The sequence below is a fragment of the Pectinophora gossypiella genome, chromosome 26 (genome assembly GCF_024362695.1).
Source record: "Pectinophora gossypiella chromosome 26, ilPecGoss1.1, whole genome shotgun sequence".
NCBI lineage: Eukaryota > Metazoa > Arthropoda > Insecta > Lepidoptera > Gelechiidae > Pectinophora > Pectinophora gossypiella.
The window spans coordinates 4,679,236-4,700,018 of record NC_065429.1 but is presented as its reverse complement, the minus strand read 5'-3'; the positions used below and the strand labels follow the sequence as shown (position 1 = coordinate 4,700,018).

Below are 20,783 nucleotides of genomic sequence, written 5' to 3'. Positions count from 1 at the left end.
CCTATTTAAAAATATAATAAACTCCTTTTCCATATTAAAACTATTGCTACAGAAAAATAAAATCTCTTTGGAATCTGCCTAACCTCTTTTCTTCAAATCAAAAGCTATGTAAGTTTTAAAAGAAATTCCTTTGTTCTCATTGGTCCGTTCACCAGCCAATTGGGATGCGGTTCGCGCGAATGATTCGTTTCAAGAGTTTGTATAGAGGGCGGTAGTATCGTTTTAGTGCTGATCCAGATATGACGTCTTCTTTGATGGTAGATGACAGGATCTCGCGCCAATGCTGAGAATGCCCACGTGACATCAAGTCTCTGAAAAGTGGATTAAAACATCAATGGCGCATTTAATGGACTTAAAAATGTTCAAGTGGTCACTGTATATCGGCTTGCTTCTCAATCGGGTAGTACCGTTTCAAACCCCGGTACCGAACTTGTACCAATGCGTGGCTTGGCTCAACCGTTATAGACGGCGATACAGCTCACCCATCACGTTGTTCTAACAGAAAGTTCGGTGAGGCGTGGGTACTTGGTTCATATTGCGATGGATGTAAGTACCTCTGACTCAAACTCAATCCAATCCTTTCCTGACCGTATTCGGCCACAGCGACTCGACAACTAATGAGAGCTTCGTTCGTGTGCTCTCAAGCGACTGACATATCCGATCTTAGCATTAAATGTACGACCGCATTCAATGCACGTCAGCACTCTTCCTAAATAATTATAATTTATGGCAGCAGGTGGTCGCGCCTTGAGCTCGTCTCGTTTTGTATCGAGCTTCTGAAGTCTCTCCTTCTCGAAGTCAAACACCTTGGTGTTCACTGTACGCCTCCATAACGGCCGACCTCTGACTACAATTGGGATATAGTTGTAGCAGAGGGCAAACTCTGCACATACTGGCCTCTCCTTTTTACCGTCAATCATTTTAAATTTCGAAATTCTCATTCCATTTCACAATTCACTTTCTAGTTTTCTTCCTTTTAATTGACTTCCATCAAAAACTTATGTAAGTAAACAAAACGCACTTGAGCAGTTTCCCAGCAGCCTTGGACCCGTAGATATCACATCTATTGAGGACCATGGTGGTGGGTAGGTCATCTGTGACGTCATGGCGCCCGTACACCGCTGCCTTGCAGAGCTTCTCGAACAGCTGATGCTGGAGGAAGCTGCTTAGGAAGTACCTGGGGCAAGGAAGGAAGTCAAGTCAATAATAAATCGTTCGGTTACTACTTACTGATAACTACCTTACCATAATTAAAAGACATAATAACGGGTTCTTACCGTTTCATATCTGTCTACCCTCTTTCTTTGCCGCTTGTTTATGTATTTGATATCGGAATATCAAATACATAATCCGATATCAAATACATAAACAAGCGGCAAAGAAAGAGGGTAGACAGATATGTCTGCCCGTAGAAAATTATGGATCTACCTACTGCACTCCAATCTCATCAGTCATCCCGTGATCATGGCACTTGCAACAGTGTCGAAATATCGGGAGTTTCATATCCCTATTTTAAACGCGGTAAAAACCCGTTATAATGTGTTTTAATTATGATAATAACCGCGTAAACTTAAAACAATGTATAAACTACCTTACCTAAAAAATAAAGGTATATTTGAATTTGAATTTGATAATATCTCGATACAACCATTTTACCTGATGTAGGGTGTATTATCAGGAACATGGAACTTCGCCCCGATATCGAAGTACTCCTCATCCCTAACACCTGGAGGCGCTATCCCTTGAAGCTCCAGTGCCATTCTCCAGAATTCTCCATTGATATCATCGCCCAAACGACCTTGGAAGTAATTCCATCTGTATTCGTCAATCAGAAGAGAGAATGGGATTTGAGGTATCTTATTCAAGGCTAATTTGAAGAGGAGAACTTCGTTTGGTGTTATCTGAGAAGAAAAGATAAATTGTATATTAATTTTATTATTGTTGTATTTGAATTATATTATATTGAGTATTTATTATATTCTTTGTTTGATTTTTTTTTTGGTTTTTAATTTTTATGATTTGATTTTATGATTCTTTATTGTCCTAAGTATAGGACATGTACAAACAAATAAAATAAGCACAATAGGCGGCCTTATTGCTAAACAGCAATTTTTGTCAAGCCACCTTAGGGCCGCAAAGCCGCTGGATGCGGGCAGCGCAGGACCGATCGTCGTGGAGATCCTTGTTTAGACTGTTACATAAGCCAATTATAGGTGCACACAACATTTGCAGTGTAAGACAACGTAATCGTTTAGAAGATAACAAAATTATACAAATATAATTTGTATTAAAATTTAAAATACATACAAGATACTTATAATAAGCAACTTATTGGTATTAATCCAACCGGATTACCTTATCGGAATCGCTTCGATGAACCGGTTCGTCGTGTCCAAATTCAATCGCGTCGTCAGGATAGTCTACGTGATCATTCCCATCGTCATCAGGTTGGGTGTAGAGTATCGAATCATTGATAAGACCGAGCCTGTGAAGGTGTTGGGGCGCCATCACTGCGAACATTATTGTGTCGCCTATGGTCTCGTGGAGAGCTGGGTTAGCTTGCTAGAGGGAAAATAAAAGGTATATTAAATCAAATCAAATCAAATATACTTTATTGCACACAACATACAAAACAAATTAACACAGACGATGATAGATACAGTACAATCTGGCGGCCTTATTGCTGAGCAGCAATTTCCTCCAGGCAACCAGTGGATAGGAAACATTATTACAATTTGGTGCGGGACAGTGCAACATCTAGTATAAAATAATAAATACTATAAATAAAAAAAAGAAATAAAAGTAAAATAAATAAAAAAAAAATAGAAATATATAAATATAAATACATACATACATATACCCATTTATATCAAACGTATATATTATTAAAGTATTGCTGGTAGTGTTTAGAATCAAAATGCTGGTGGTGTTTGTGTGTATTACATGAAACGCCTCTTCAATTTACAGTAGCAATTTATTTGCAATAGTTTTTAGTTAATTGTTTTTGACAGGCGTTTTTTCTGTTCTCTTGATTACACGTTGTACAGTCATGAGCAATCATGTACCCACTCTAGAACCCTGTCGCACTATCATATTTGACATTCAACGAGACTTACGGTATAATTTGTCAAAAAAGCTAATGTGACATGGTTTCAAAATGTATACATCCTCGTGACCGTACTTGTAATTACGTCGAACACGGTGCTGTTTCCTTGTCACCTAAATCCCGTAAAAAATCAGCAATTAGTCATATCAAGCATATTCAGGTTGTCATCATCTCCCTGCGAGCTCACGATCCGGAGGTCCCGAGTTCGAATCCCGGTGGGGACATATCACAAAAATCATCTTTGTGATCCCCAGTTTGATTAGGACATTACAGGCTGATCACCTGATTGTCTGAAAGTAAGATAATCCATGCTTCGGAAGGCACGTTAAGTCGGTGGTCCCGGTTACTACTTTCTGATGTAAGTGAGTAATTGTTACATGAACCATGACAGGGGCCTTTGGCGGCTCAATAAGCTTAATAGTAACCCTGACACCAGGGTTGATGAGGTTGGTAATTCACCACACAACCCACACGATAGAAGAAGAGATCATCTCCCTAGCATTATTCCGTTTTCCACAGGGTCCGCTAACCTAACCTGAAGATTTGTCAGGTACGGTTTTTTACAGAAGCAACTGCCTGTCTGACCTTCCAACCCGCGAAGGGAAAGCCATACAGGTTAGGTCACATAATATCTCTCATAATTCATTTCTCGGGAATGTAGGTTTCCTCACGATGTTTTCCTTCACCGCTGAGCACGTGATAATCATTTATGATCCAAACATGAAATCGAAAACAAATTCGACAATCATTGGTTTAGGCCTATGCTGGATTCGAACCTGCGACCTCAAAGTAAGAGGCAAGCGTTCTACCAACTGAGCTACCACGGCTCCAAAGTAATGTTGGTAGTAATAAAACAAAAGTATCGGCGCCCGAAGAACTTAGTATACGATCTCGACAACCCGATTACTCTAGCCATAGAGGCGGCCAATCAGCTCGCGACACTAAACACTTCAGGACCCCGATACTGACCCCGCCGGCGTGGTCGTGATTTCCTTCATTCAGCGCGTATCACTATCGACCTACTAGAGTCGATAAATTTTTTCAAATATAATCCTCTTAGAGGACGCCCTGAGCCGAGGTACGCGCCCAACTGGGCACCCTCAGCGCTCCCCATTTGTCCGGCCAAGTAGTTAATGCCAATGTCGGTAAAGTGTCTATGGAATTTGAGAAGCAGTAGAGTTATTGTAGTTATCTGTGCAGTAGTAGTATTAACCCTTAAGCAGGCCGCGGACATATGTGTCCCACATTGATTTTTCGATGCTGTAGCCAGGTTTTGGCAATAAAGAGTCCACAATCTGTCAAAATTTAATCGTAAATATATACTCTATGGTTCCGAATTTTCAAACTTTGTGTATCCGAACGTAAGTGACACTGACAGCCATTCGAGTTTCGTCTGTCCGTTAGAGACGTGTTTTTGAGTGACTGTGGTGGTTTTATACAGATTATGGCGAAACAAAGAAAGATAAGTCGTGCAATTTTTTGATATGTTAGAGATTTTGAATTTTCCTAACAGGATTTGCATTATTTCTAGTTGATTTCTTGCTAAATTGTCTAAAACAAGGCAAATAATAATGTGGGGAACATGTGACCAAAGCCTGTTGAGTCGAACTTATTTGTGGGAGCTATATATCCTTTGCCTGTTCAAATCACCAATTTTTTTATACTAGCCTTTGCACCCGACGTTACTTGTGTTTTTTTTAAACATATTTGTTTTACTAAAAACTACGCATCATTTCGATTACAAACAAATTTATTATGATTATGTTATACACAAATTATACTAATTTGGGATTCATAATAAAATGTGAAATAAATGGGATTTATAATAAAAAGTATTTGATTTACTTACCACATAATAACCTCTATAAATATAAAAAATTAATACAATTATTTTTAAATTAAATTATTTATAAATAAATAATTAAATAAGTAATAGCAATTACAATTTAAAATAATAATGATCTAGTAATCAAACACTAGAATTTATTATGAACAGACAAACATTCGACATTTATATATAGCTATCACATAAAGGATAGTCTCTATCCAGGCAATGGGATTATGTTTTCCCACATTTTTTTTCAGGACTTTCAGTGTTTTTTTTCTGAATGTGTTGATAAGGAATCATACAGGCCGCTATTCAAAGCCTAAATCCATATATAACACTTTATTTCTTACAGCAGTTCTTCGGGGCCTGTTTAAGGGTTAAAAGAGAGTGGGAAGTTGAACCGGTGACAGCGGTTCTCATACAAAATACATATTAGGTCGTTTTCAACCTCTTTCGTCTATTCCGTGATTGAAACCAGTTGTATACTTTACCCGGAATATGCCAGGTTGGTGTTCGTAAGCCATATAGTATTGTATGTGTCCCATCTCATGGTGTATTACGTAGAAATCCTCCGCTGAAGCCCCTGAACAATACAACAGCCTGAAAAAGGGCGGTTTACATTTATATTTATTTATTTACAATGCTGAGGAAAAAATGAAATGATTTAAGACATCACATTAAAAAACTCAAAAATAACAATATATCTCCACTATTTAATGGATGATATATACATATAAACCTTCGTCTTGATTCACTCTATCTATTAAAAAACGCATTAAAATCCGTTGCGTAGTTTTAAAGATTTAAGCGTACATAGGGATATAGGGACAGAAAAAGAGACTTTGTTTTATACTATGTAGTGATTGGATGCACCCCAAGGAAAACAACAGAACCTAATAAGTATAATTATATTTTTTTTTACTTTTGATAGGTTTGCTCTTGGCCCCAGACTTGCCCGAATGCATTGACAAGGCCCAAGATGAAGCGAGCTCGCCCAGAAGGTGCCTGTTCACTCTGACCTTGAAAGCACCCGGGTTATAATACAAAAATACAGAAGACGTGAATAAAAATATAAATGTTAAAGTCTTACTTATTTGATTTGTTTAAGTAAATAACATTGAAAAATAATGAATAATTCACCTATAATCGCCATCTTGGAACATGTCCGCCGCGGTACCATGACAACGCGTTCGTCCATTTTCGCGCGCAAACACGGATTCCCGCCAAAACGTATCTGTCATTGGCGGCAAACCCAGCGACTGGTAGAAATCCTCCGCGCGTTTTAACATATGTTCCACTGACCAATTGAGGCTTTTAATGCTCTTATCCAAATCTATCGTTTGGGGGAGTATCAGGTCTGATAAAGATTCCCAGTTTTGGGACCATAGGTTTCCTGTAAGTATTTTGCAAAATTTAATGGTTAAACTAGAAGATTCGCCAGTTTCGCTGTCCGATTGTGGCGGACACAAAAGATAGAGAGAATATTTTAATTTGACAATGTAGAGTTCTAAACATAGTGCCGTCATTTCTACATACATACTTACATAAAAAACTCATGCCTATTTTCCACCGGGATAAGCAAGAGACTATGGAATTCCATTTGCTTCGATCCTGATATACTTCTTTGCTTCCTTCACATTCATCAATCGTTTCATACACGCACGCCAGTTCAGAGTAGATCTTACTGAACCTTTTCGAAGGAAATCTCCAATTTAGTCAATTTGTCCTTCTAGGTCTTCCTCTGCCAGCCCTACCACCAACCTTCGCTTTATAATTATATTGCTCATTCATTCATTTCATCATAAAAAGCATTTCTGCTATTTGACATATCCACTACAGAAGAAACCCCTATTTTCCCCTTAAAAGTTGTATGGAGAATGCTACACCGTCAAGAGTGTGGCTCTTAAATGAGTGATGATGATAAGGTGATCAATGTCGCCTTTGTTAAAACCTTCACAAAGGCACTGACAATGATTTGATTTGATTTTAACGCCGTAAGCGTGGCCAATTATTGGTCAGCAAAAATATACTATCGATCGCCATCGACTCGCAAAGAAGAATAAACCCTCTAATCTGCGAACAAAGGAATTCTCACCAAGCAAATGAGCTGGAATAGGACCATGCTTCGGTACGACCTCCCCGTACTGCCTACGAAGGTAGAACCTCACCACGCCGTGCAGCATAGTGTACAGAGGTTTGACTTCCTGGTACAGTTGTCTGCAGATATATCTGAGGTGGGGAATCTCTGTGTCGTCACGCCAGACGGCACCGATGTCTGAGTACCCTGGAACATGAAAAAAATGATATAAGACGGTGCAAAGTTGAAGGAGGAAGCACTGCGGAGGGGGGTTAAGAAGGCCACATTGAATTAATTCACTTGAAATAGCAATATCGCTACTTTACTATTCTTCTATCCTGAGGGATGTGAAGTGGAGTACCAATCTCATCAACCCTGGTGTCAGGGTTACTATTGAGCCGCCAAAGGCTTTTGACATGGCTCATGTAACGACTACTTACTAACATCAGTAAGTAGTAACCGGGATCAACGGTTTAATGCGCTTCTGAAGCACGGTTCATCTCACTTTCGGACAATCGGGTGATCAGCCTGTAATGTCCTAACCAAACTAGTCACCACAAAGTAATTTTTCCAAAGTCAGCCCAATACAGATTAGGTCATATACCTCCGAAAATGCATTTCTCGGGAATGTTGGTTTCCTTCATCGCTGAGCATTCGATTTATTTATGATTCAAACATGAATTAGAAAACAAATCCGACAATCATTAGTTTAGGCATGTGCTGGATTCGAATCTGCGACCTCAAAGTGAGATGCAAGCGTTCTACCAACAGGTCTACCACGGCTCTTTTAATGTCACATATTTTACTAGGGGCTATACAATTTTTAATTAAATTGAGAACTTACCATTTCGTCTAGCGGCGCTATTTTGAACATCAACCAACTTCTTAAACGGGCCTCTCATTGGCGGCCCGACTTTCTCCCTCCAAACCATCCACAGCCAACGCAACACCTCTTCATTCCTTGAGAACTTCATCATCCTCTCCATGTCTTCTTCTCCACTCAGACATAGTTCGTTTTCCTTAGCTTCTACAGGTAAAAAATAAACAAAAAAACCTGTTCATTTCCAAAGATTTCAGCTAGGTATATTTTATGGTTACATTTTGAATCTTAAAAGTAATAAATAAAGATTATTTGCATGTATAATAATAATAAATATATACCTTTTTTCTCCCATTCCGATAAAATGGCAAATTTTGCCGCGTTCATTGCATTGTCACCAAAAAGTTTTTTATCTCTCACAGCTGTCAAATAAGACAAGATGGATTCTTCAACGGCAGATAAGTCAGACTTTGAAGGTACTTCAGAGGTTTCGATACAAATTTCTGCTTCGGTATACAGTGACTGAAGTTGTTCGTATAGATAGCTCATTATCCTAAAAGAGAGAAGGTAAAAAAGCTTCTAATAAGATTAATGATTACCAAAATGATAAAAATGTCTGGTACTAAATGAGGGCTGGGTTCCTCTAGTTATTAAATAACTTGTAATGTAACTCATTGATTTAAAAGATGTGTTGCTGTTGCAGCTTCTTGTCATTTCTTCTCCTCAGCCATAACACCTTGCGAAATGACGTAAATTCAAAAATGTTACATTGACCTTCAACAAGTTTATCCATGATAATTACGTTGAATAAATGATTCTGATTTCTGATTTCAGATTAATTAAGTAGGTAGTTACTAAGATGCAGGTATGTACACTGTACATTTTCGAACAAAAATTGAAGAACAAATTTTTGGCGCCCAATCTGGGGCTCTTTGCATAATATTTGTACGTATTCGAAATGAGCTATCTCATCGTCCTAAATAAGAGAAAAAAATATAAGTATAACTACTTATTCTACTAAGATGTAGGTAGGTATGTATTTTTTCGAACAAAACGGTAAGAAGCATTTTGGCGCCCAGTATGGGGCACTTTGCATCATATTTGTAGGTAGGTATTCGAAATGTGTTACATAGTCATCTATTGTCATAATCATGTTAAGTTTGAGTCAAGGAATATGATGAGTCAGACATACAGAACAAATTAGTGTGAAATCACGCCGCGCCTTTATTAACAAAAATTCTCGCCTATGATCCACCTCTGTGTAAATTAACTCACCTAGCTTCATCAAAAGTGAACTTTGGTCCTCTGCACAGCAAATACGTCTGCCTTTTCTGAGTGTCATTCAGCATCTGATCATTATTCAATGCTACCAACTTAGCGCAAATATTGTCTTGCCATTTTATTCTGTTTCTCTGGTAGTTGGCAGCCTTGTCCGGTAATTCTGGGTTGTCAGGGTTGACAGAAGACTCCCAAGCTAAATTAGCAGCGATTCTGTTCTGTTTTATGACGTCATTGTTTATCTTCTCGAATAAGCTGTTCAGGTCTTGAGAGAAGCAGTTTTGGAGAAGTAAAACTTGGATCGTTACGAGGATTAACTTCATTTTGATTTTTTTCGGAAGTTGTTACATTTTCTTTAGAGCTGCAACAAAGTGAAATAGACTTAGCTATAAATCCATACTAATATTATAAATGGGACAGTTTTGTGTTCAAATGCAAAAATATCTTTATTCAGTAGGTAACATAGTAACAATTTGAATCGTCATTTTTTACATTACGAACGACTCATGCTTCTTAAACTACTGCGGCTTCTCACAACCTGTACAGCCGGGGAAAAGAAGCTGCAAAAAAACCTCGGCACAGGTCCTAAACGTTCTTAAAAAAAATAATAAAATATTGTTATACAATTCAGTAATTTGGCTGCCTGATATCAGTTTCCAGATTGTTCATACCATGCATTCATATCTTCTAGATAATCACTTATGTAGGCACGTAGGCACCTATGAATAAGCTGTAAAATGTAGGGTCTTTTCTAGCGTAGGTACATAAGGTTAAGAGGAGAGGCACGCAATATAGTATTTGTCAAGCCCCAGATGTAGGACAAATGCGCTTAAATTTGTCCCACTTACCAAAGCAATCAGAATACTTAATGGTGTCTCAAAGCAGATTGACTTATATCATTGCTCGTTCGCGAAATTCACAGAAGTCACTATTAGATATCTAAGTTATTGTTAAGTATAGAAAATAGATTGTTTTTATAATGTTATATACATGTGACACACTGATTGCTAAGTTTATTATAGAACTAAGTATATTGGCGCTAATTCCTGTAAATACCATCTAATTTTATTTTAAGTTATATCTGTCATTTTCTTATCCGCCGAAAAGGAAAGGGACGGGTAATCGACAAGCATAAAATTTATGGAACACACGTCAATTTTAAGCACAAATCTAAAACAACCGTCTAAAAATTTTACATTGGCCAATAACCCGACAGAATTAAGTTGACAGCACACGTCTAACGGTTTGCACCAACGACATACCTTTTTGATTCGCCCGGGTTATTCATTCATTTACTCATTCTTCCTAAAATTAAGAGCTGTCAATCATCCGTCCCTTTCCTTTTCGGTAGATAAGAAAATGACAGGTATAACTTAAAGTAACATTAGTAGGTGTCTGCAGGAATCGGGGCCCGCAATAGGCATGTACCTATGTGTATTGAATACTTCAAACAGCCTCCGTGGTCTAGTGGTTAGAGCGTTAGGCTCACGATCTGGAGGTCCGGGTTCGATTCCCGACGGGGACACTGTCGAAATCACTTTGTGAGACTGTCCTTTGTTTGGTAAGGACTTTTCAGGCTTGAATCACCTGATTGTCCGAAAAAGTAAGATGATTCCGTGCTTCGGAGGGCACGTTAAGCCGTTGGTCCCGGCTATTTATTTATTTATTTATTTATATAGACATAGACAATTAGCCGTAAAAACACCTCCACCAACCCGCATTGGAGCAGCGCGGTGGAGTATGCTCCATACCCCCTCCGGTTGAATGAGGGGAGGCCTGTGCCCAGCAGCGGGACGTATATAGGCTATTTATGTATTGAATACTTTAGATACTTAATGGCCCCGATTCCTGCAGACACCGCCTAATTTTATTTTAATTTATATCCGTCATTTTCATATCCGTCGAAAAGGAAAGGGACGGATGATTCACAGCTCTTAATTTTAGGAAGAATGAGTAAATGAATGAATAACCCGGGCGAATCAAAAGGTACGTCGCTGGTATGCAATCCGTTTGACGTGCTGTCTACTTAACTGTGTCGGGTTATTGACGGATGTAAAATTTTTAGACGGTTGGTTTAGATTTGTGCTTAAAATTGACGTGTGTTCCATAAATTTTATGCTTGTCGATTACCCGTCCCTTTCCTTTTCGGCGGATAAGAAAATGACAGATATAACTTAAAATAAAATTAGATGGTATTTACAGGAATTAGCACCAATAAATAAATAAATGAATTCTCCCAAACCAGCTTTGAACCAGTACAATACAGAAACAGTGGATTCCTATTATTAATATTCACCAATTTAGTAAAGTTTTGCAATAATCGTTAGTTGGCTGTATTGTGGTTTTGTTCGCATAGTTTAAACGGCGTAAAACAATATAAAATACTTAATATTAAACGATTCATATTTGTTTGTCATTGTAAAGGTATAACGGATTTCGGTGCCCGCCGGCTACGTAGAGAGCTATGCGATATAACTGTGGATATACGGCCTCCGAGATTCAGTGGTTGAGCGTTGGGCTCACGATCCGGTGGTCCCGGGTTCGAATCCCGGTGGGGACATATCACAAAAATCACTTTGTGATCCCTAGTTTGGTTAGGACATTACAGGCTGATCTCCTGATTGTCCGAAAGTAAGATCATCCGTGCTTCGGAAGGCACGTTAAGCTGTTGGTCCCGGTGACTAGCTACTGATGGAAGTAAGTAGGTGTTACATGAGCCATGTCAGGGGCCTTTGGGCGGCTCAATAATAACCCTGAGGGTTGATGCGGTTGGAATTCACCTCACAACCCACACGATAGAAGAAGACTGTGGATGTTACTTCCAACAGAGAGGACGATGGATCCAGCTGTTACGTCAGGATCATCATGAAATCAAAAATAATACGATTGAAGACTAAAGTAAGACCGAGGGGGGTGAGGTAAACCTAGCTCAGCCGCTGGTGGGGAGCGGGGAGTTGCCGTTCTACACGTAGTATCATTCCTTATTCTATGATGATAGGTTAGGAAAAAAGTATGCGTTGTGTATCTAAATAGAATAAAAAGCGACAAGCTTTGAAAGCTGTTATCTGCTATCAAAGCGGCACTCAGCCAGACAGATAAGCCTCCTTATATCTGTCAACTTATCTGACACTCAACATTTTGCTTACCACTGATTACCTGCCTTGATTACAATGTGAATACAGCTTAATGGACAAAAAATAAAGAGGAAAATGTACAAGGGATTAAGAATTCGACCTCTAATTCGCGGACAATAAATAATGTTGATAATACATTAAAATTTGTTCTGCTTTTAAATAGCCACCATCAAAATTATATAAACTGTCAATGTAATTGTGAATAATTTGTGTGGAAATAGAAATTTTATTTATTTATTTTATTTATTTATTTGTAATTGTAAAAGGGAACGCTGAATTAAATACGAAATAGTTTTTATGGTGTATAATTTCGCTATTTGTTTGACAGTTTTTCACTATTATTGACAGTTGTAACAATAAAAATATGACATACTTAAATTATTATGTTGGATCATTTAACAATAATTATCCAATAGTTCTTTTTATTAAAAAAACGGCCTCCGTGGTCCAGTGATTGAGCGTTGGACTCACGATCCGGAGGTCCTGGGTTCGATTCCCAGTGGGGACATATCACAAAAATTACTTTGTGGTCCCTAGTTTGGTTAGGTAGGACATTACAGGCTGATCACCTGATTGTCCGAAAGTAAGACGATCCGTGCTTCGGAAGGCACGTTAAGCCGTTGGTCCCGGTTACTACTTACTGTGTAAGTACGTAGTCGTTATAAATGAGTCATGTCAGGGGCCTTTGGCGGCTCAATAGTAACCCTGACACCAGGGTTGATGAGGTTAGTAATTCGCCTCAAAACCCACACGATAGAAGAAGAAGATTAAAAAAATAGTTTTTAAATATTTCGTTTTTACAAAATAAAAATGCGATTGTTTTATCTGTGTATTACAAGCTACGAATAAAATTTATTCGTAGATTACAAGTCATAAGAACCGAAATACGGGCCACTGTGCTACGAATAAATGCGGCGGCCATGATTGAGCTTCGGGTGACGTCACATTTAATTTTCACATAATAAATGAAAAATATCTGTTGTAAACGTCACTGAGTAAAATGTCACGTGACCAGCAGATTACGCGCGGAATTTAAAATAATTGAAGAAAAATAATGTTTTTTCTATCATAAAAAGTTTTTCGAGAAAATAAAATATTTTAAGAGGTTTCTTCTTCTTATCGTGTGGGTTGTGAGGTAGAATACCAACCTCATCAACCCTGGTCAAGATGTATTAAATAAGCGTTTCTAATTTTAAAATATGTAATTATCAACAACAGATAATCTACTCTTTCTCCATAAAACCACAGACTAAAAATGTACCAAAAGTAATATAGAATGACTTAATTACTTACAAAGGAAAAAAATACAGTCAAGAAAATCTTTCGTATCAGAATTTGGTATAATCCATGGTATAATAAAACAAGGTATGTTCAAAAGCGACAGCTAACATTTCAAGGTTAGCCGCGCTGACGTCTTCTCAAAAAAAAAAGAAACAAATTATCCACGACTTATTGTTTTTAATTTATTTTGCAAGCCAATTTTGCACTTTTATCATCTTACAAGTCAAAAATAAACCACGGATGAACGTGGGTTTAATATTTGACAGCCAAGAAAAATTGAATCCAATTATCATACAATTCGACTGAACTTGGCTTTGGTTTATCTTTTATTTGGAAGGTGATTAGTAAAAAAAAATACTTACCATTGGGTAGTTTCCTAGGTCAAAGATAAATTATGAAATTCTGATGAAGTATTAAATAAAGACAGATTTAAAGGTGACTAACAATATTTTTTTTTTAATTCTTTATAAATTTTAATAAAGAAAAATGTAGTAAAAAGTGCGACATTTTGTCATGTTTTTTACGACATCACAGGTTACTTTTTCGTACAAATACCATACTGCCGTCCTAACGAAGACCAACGCAATCGACACTTTTAGGTATTTTGACTTATTAACATATTCGGAATCAGCGCAGCGAGATCTACAAGTATCAATCACCCGATTTCTCAAATTATTATTCTATCATACAAATTTCGTTAAGCATAACTAGCATAAGTGCATTGTTTCCTAAGTAAGTCCCACGTAATAGCCATTGCTGTTCATGGGTACACTATTGGACACTAGACATAACCAACCTAAAAGCAAATACGATGATTTAGCTAAGAATGCCACACTCGATTACACTCGAGAAATACTAAGCATAACAATCATACTTGACACTTACGGTGGTTATGATTAGAAACATAAAATAAAATTACTAGTGGAATCCTAGTAATCAGCATAGTAACTACACATATTATATGATAGTTATGCTTAGGATAACCAAGAGAAGGCAAAGGAAAGACGTAGTCAAAACAAGCCTATTTAGTACTTGCGGGGCTTTTCGTTGGAAAGTAAAATGGTCATTAGCTAAAAGTTATTATTTATGGTAGTTAGCATTAAAAGTTGTTCGTATAGACGGGTAGAACACCCGCCTTGAAGGAACGCAGCTAAAGACATGTGCATACGGTTAATTTGACAATGAATTTTATAAGGCAAATAAAAAAATATTGGTACTTCGATAAGCTTTTATTTCAAAATAGCGTTTCACTTTTCTATTAAAGATCATTTTTTTTATTAAAAATATGTACTTACTTAAAAAAACACTAATACTACCACTAACCACTTGGTTATTAGGTACTTATTTTTTGTCAAGTATTTATAATATCACAATTTTAATCACAAGTCTTTTATGTGAAGCGCGTGGTACACAGATTTCTAAGTTTATTATAGAAGTAAGTATATTGAAAGATAAAAGATAAAGATAATTCACATTTTTTTTTTCTTTTTTTTGTGATATGTCCCCACCGGGAATCGAACCCAGGACCTCCGGATCGTGAGCCCAACGCTCAACCATTGGACCACGGAGGCCGGAGTGGTAATGGTAAAATCAACATTTATTTACAAAAACATTTATAATTATTATTTATTTTACGTCGCACTTTTTTTCTTTTTTGCATTTATTGTTTACAAATATGTCACAATAGGCATGAACCTGTGATGACTATGTGTATTAAATACTTTAAAACTTCTTCTTTTATCGTGTGGGTTGTGAGGTGGAATACCAACCTCATCAACCCTGGTGTCAGGGTTATTACTGAGCCGCCAAAAGCTCCTGACATGGCTCATGTAACGACTATTTACTTACATCAGTACATAGTAACCGGGACCAACGGCTTAACGTGCCTTCCGAAGCACGGATCATCTAACTTTCGGACAATCTGGTGATCAGCCAGTAATGTCCTAACCAAACTAGGGATCACAAAGTAATTTTTGTGATATATCCCCACCGGGAATGGAACCCGGGACCTCCGCATCGTGAGCCCAACGCTCAACCACTGGACCACGGAGGTCGTTAATACTATAATATAATACTTTAGATACTAAATAAATAAATACATAAATAAAACTAGCTACAAGTATTGTGCCTCAGCTCACCCGTATAAGGCTTACGGGCGTGAATTTACATGCGTGTTTATTAGGGATGTTAGCAATTCAAAACAGTGACCCATGTAATCCGTCACGGAGTTCGGGCAAATTGTCTGACAAATGTGCTGGACACGAGAAAGTGACTGCATTGATTAAACCATGGTATGTGCCATGGTACAATAAAACAACGTATGCTCAAGCCTATGAGCCGCCATTGTGTTACATTAGTTTTAAGTACCATTAAATTGGTATCTCCAACATTCCAAGGACGTAAATTTTATTATTGAAAATTAAGTGAGTTACTTAATGTATTTTTTCTACTCCTCTACTTTAATCTGGCATTTAAATAACCAAAAAGTCTAATATAAGTACATACATAATTAAACTCTTTGAAAAAGTGTACGCTCTATGGCCTATAAAAGCATTGTTTACAAAGTGTAACTGTACTATAATGTCGCCAAAAAAGCATTGTTGTTGTTTTTTTTTTTTTGACCTGGAAACTGGCACCTTTACTTTGTTTGGTGCCATAGATATACTATAAAAAAAAGTATACATTTGCCGCCATTTTCCCGCGCGTTGGAAAATATTTTTTATAAATAAAATTTTTCTTTGTATAATTTTTGTTTCATTTAAAATTACGTCGTCGTAGAAAAAGTATTGTATGCAACGTTGTATAACTAGGTCAAAAAATGCTCGTGGCGTCTCTTATTGCGATGTTCGCCAAGGCTCACATCGCAACTCACGCCACTCGCATTTTTTGACCCTTCTTATACAACTGTTGCATAAAATACTATTTTCTACTCCTCTACTTTAATCTGGCATTTAAATAACCAAAAAGTCTAATATAAGTACATACATAATTAAACTCTTTGAAAAAGTGTACGCTCTATGGCCTATAAAAGCATTGTTTACAAAGTGTAACTGTACTATAATGTCGCCAAAAAAGCATTGTTGTTGTTTTTTTTTTTTGACCTGGAAACTGGCGCCTTTACTTTGTTTGGTGCCATAGATATACTATAAAAAAAAAGTATACATTTGCCGCCATTTTCCCGCGCGTTGGAAAATAAATTGGAAAATTTTTGTGTTTCGTTTCAAAACACTAAAAAGTATAAAATAAAAAGGAAAAATGGATGAAGAACTATTGAATTCTACACCAAAATTACGTCGTCGTAGAAAAAGTATTGTATGCAACGTTGTATAACTAGGTCAAAAAATGCTCGTGGCGTCTCTTATTGCGATGTTCGCCAAGGCTCACATCGCAACTCACGCACGCCACTCGCATTTTTTGACCCTTCTTATACAACTGTTGCATAAAATACTATAATTACTATTACTTGTCACATATACACGTATTAATTTTACTAAAAGTTAAAAATTTCCTTGCAAAGTAAATATAAAAAAGGGGTCGTGTGTAATTTATTTTTTACATAATGGCAACGCAGGGTCGGATGACGTCAGCTGGGCTAGCCTTGAAATGTTAGATGTCACTTTTGAGCATACCTGGTTTTCTTATACCATGGATTAAACCATGGTTTGTGCCATGGTACAATAAAACAAGGTATGCTCAAGCTATTGCCGCCATTGCTAGCAGTTTGGTGACGTAAGTGTTACATTAGTGTTACCATTAAATTGGTATCTCCAACATTCCAAGGACTTAAATTTTATAATTCCAACTAGTCAAATCAGTTACTTTGTACTACACGTCAAAACACGAAATTATTATGCTGCCGTCCTAACGAAGACCAACGCACTTGCTTGCAGGCATGTTTCGAGTAAATCGCGCCTAAATTTTTTTTCGTTTTTTGTCTTTCCTGAAGAAACTAGTAAGAAAGATATAAATATTTTAATTTTTTAATATGCTAATGACTATATTCTTCGTATTTAACATGGTTTTCTACATATCCAAATAAGTTTTGTATTATAAGTAAGCCAAAAACTTGTTATGACTAGTAAGCTATTGAATTAAAATATTAATTTACTAAGCATAACCAACGCAACAACAGCAAGTGCGATGTTAATGTCTAGGAAATACATTTGCGGTATATTTATCCTTAGTAAAGATAACGTATTTCTACAGTATACTGTCCTAAACATGACCGTCGGAACTACAGCAAATGCGTTCGTTATGACTAGCAGATGATGGTCAAAGACATGTGCATACGGTTAATTTGACAATGGGTTTCGAAAAGCTTTTATTTCAAAATAGCGTTTCACTTAAGTCTTCTATTAGAGATCATTTTTTTATTAAAAATATGTACCTACTTACTTAAAAAACACGAAAACTACCACTAACCATTTGGTTATTAGGTACTTATTTTTTGTTAAGTATTTATAATATCACAATTCTAATCTTTTATTTTATATTCTGAATTTAAAAACGATTGAGATCAAATATTTTGAACATACTTAATTATTATTATTATTTAAAAATTATTCATACATACATACATAAACTCACGCCCGTAATCCCAAATGGGGTGGGCAGAGCCACAAGTAATCAAAGACAACTTGCAGCCACTGTTGATACGAATTCCTAAGATGGATATGATGAACCTTATGGTGATAAGGGATCAACCTATCGCCCATAACATTAGTCCATCATGTTAGAGGACGCAATCCCTCTGTCGGTTTTTACGACATGCCCGGGAAGACAAGCAGCTGAACGTGTTCTATGTTTTTTATTTGCTCCCAGAACAGCATAGAAGCATAAAAATTATTCACAAGTGTAAAACTTCACCAATCTTTGACGACTTAAAATATATTGGTAACGTTTTATGCTTTGCATTGCTTTAGCGCCTCTTATCATTGCTTAATAATTAAGTATGTTCAAAATATTTGATCTCAGTCGTTTTTAAGTTTATAATATAAAAAGTCGCGCAATTCTTTAACAATAAGTAAAGATTATGTTATATACCTCTATTATGTGGTACGCAGAACTTAGATATCTAATAGTGACTTATGTGAATTTCTCGAACGAGCAATGATATACCTCTAAGTCAATGTGCTTTGGGACACCATTAAGTATTCTGATTGCTTTGGTAAGTGAGGTAAATTTAAGCGCATTTGTCCTACACCTGGGGTCGACAAATACTATTATACTTACGTGGCTCTCGCCTACTAAATTCTGTGTAAAAATCCGTGGTAGCTCTGTTGGCGTGACTTACATCGTAATGTCGCGGGTTCGAATCCCGGCTTGATCTCTAAACTGAATTCTTTGTGTTTCGAATTCATGTTTGGAATACAGTGTAAGTCCTAAGACAGTGGTAACATATATGTAACGTTCCCCAAAAATAATATAGATGGCGCTGTACAGATTTAACGTGATAATTACCTATTTTCTCATTACTCGTGGTACCTTACCTTTCCCAGTTTACCCAGTTTTCAAAGGAATGTTTGATTGAAGCAAATAACATGAAAATAATTAAATAATCAATACGTTTTACTTCATAAACAAATAAAAACAAAAATACTACCTACTTAGGTTAGGTAGGTCAGAATTCCATAGTCTCTGCTTACCCCGGTGGGAAATAGACGTGAATTTATGTGTGTATGTATGTAGGTATGTACATTTTAAATTATTTGGTTGTTACCTTACTTACTTTTTAATCCGTGTTTTCTGCAAAAAAAAAAAAAACAAAATACTTACTTTTTATTTTCAATTGGTTCTAATTTTGAAAAAATATTCACTCAAACAATTATAAATTCCAAAACCAATTTAAAACAATATTATTTTTAATTTCAAAATATTTTTTCTTTTCTTATTTCAAATCTAATAAAGTACAGAATAACTTTTTTAATTTACTTTCTTTTTTAAATCCGAGATACAATAAAAAAGAATTATATTTTTTAATTTCCGCGGGAGCCGGTTAGTCGGAGCTCGGACGGACTCGGACTGAAAGTCCTGTAACGTAGGACGGAAGGTATGATTATTTGCACGAACAACCTCGCTACACAGTAAAAGCTTTAAAGCTATTTTTTTTATTATTTGGCCACGCACTGCTCTCTACCTGGGGGGGTTAAAGGGGCCACATCGAATCAATTCAACTAAAAAAGCAATATTGCAATTTGACATTTTCGCATATAAAAGTAAGTGCGCAATGCAATCAAATGTCAAATACTATACTATACCTTCCTATACTATACCTTCAGGGGTGTGAAAAAGGTAACATTGAAGCAATCGGGTCGTGTACTAGGTTCGAGATAAATTATGAAATTCTGATTACTAAATAAAGACACGTCTAAAACTAACGAAAAACATTTTCTTTTTTCTATTTAAGACTTATTTATGACTGTTAATAAAATAAACGTAAGTAATAATAAGTCATACATTTTATCACGTTTTTTTTCTGTCGTCACAGGGTGCTTTTTCATACTATTTCCATAGTAATTTCGTGTATTGACGTTTAGTAAAAAGTAATTGATTTGTCTAGTTGGAAACTAAACTAAAATAATAACCCATAGGTGCAAGTCTGGTACCCCCGAGCTATGTATGTACGAAAATGAAAAAAAATATCCTAAGATTAACTAAGTATTGGTAAATGTCCGAAATGAAAGATAAGAAAAAAAATAAGGGACTATCCAGCCTGTTCCCCAAAAAATATAAATGGCGCTGTACAGAGTTTCCTTCGTTTAACCTTCTAATTTCATGGATAACAGACATATGCATCTATTATCTTTGTTTATGGGTATAAATGATGACCCTTGTTATTATACCCAGGCATAACACCTTTTCCATCCATTATTATTCTGAACAAAATAAAGAGAAGCAATATAGCAGCATAATTCTAAATCTGGTACTGGGGTTCAGACCTGCGCTGCCCGAATGAAAAGCAAGGTGAACCACAGGACCACAGCGACAGGATGGCCATATTATATAGCTTTGGTATAGTATATCTTTCAGTACACCGCATGCCCCTGTGGTAGGATAGGATAAGCCGCGGATCCCCGGGCGATAGACAATAGCATTCGTCTTAATTCACACTGGCGATAAATAAACCACCCACCTTCTTTTATTTTCCCGCTTAGATCTGTTTGCAGCACTGATTGTTTGTACTTTATATTATTCTGTCTACTATACAGGGTGTTAGTGACATCGTAACGAAAACTTTAAGGGATGATTCAGAACATGTT

General features: G+C 36.6%; 1 protein-coding gene across 2 annotated transcripts; it reads right to left on the bottom strand.

Annotated features, from left to right (window-relative positions):
• Window positions 1-19,530, bottom strand: LOC126378378 (angiotensin-converting enzyme-like). Of its 2 annotated transcripts, XM_050026687.1 has the most exons (11): window positions 19,300-19,530; window positions 9,107-9,470; window positions 8,173-8,384; window positions 7,856-8,038; window positions 7,030-7,218; window positions 6,075-6,327; window positions 5,426-5,534; window positions 2,356-2,562; window positions 1,657-1,901; window positions 1,022-1,177; window positions 2-311 (listed from the first exon to the last, which is right to left on the bottom strand). In XM_050026687.1, exons 2-11 carry the CDS (start codon window positions 9,430-9,432, stop codon window positions 149-151), a joined length of 2,043 nt encoding a protein of 680 aa, XP_049882644.1. In that variant the 5' UTR covers window positions 9,433-9,470; window positions 19,300-19,530; the 3' UTR covers window positions 2-148. The 2 variants fall into 2 exon arrangements, with proteins under 2 accessions (XP_049882645.1, XP_049882644.1); XM_050026688.1 differs by lacking the exon at window positions 19,300-19,530 and having other exon boundaries at window positions 1-311.
• Window positions 19,531-20,783: the final 1,253 nt, after the last annotated feature.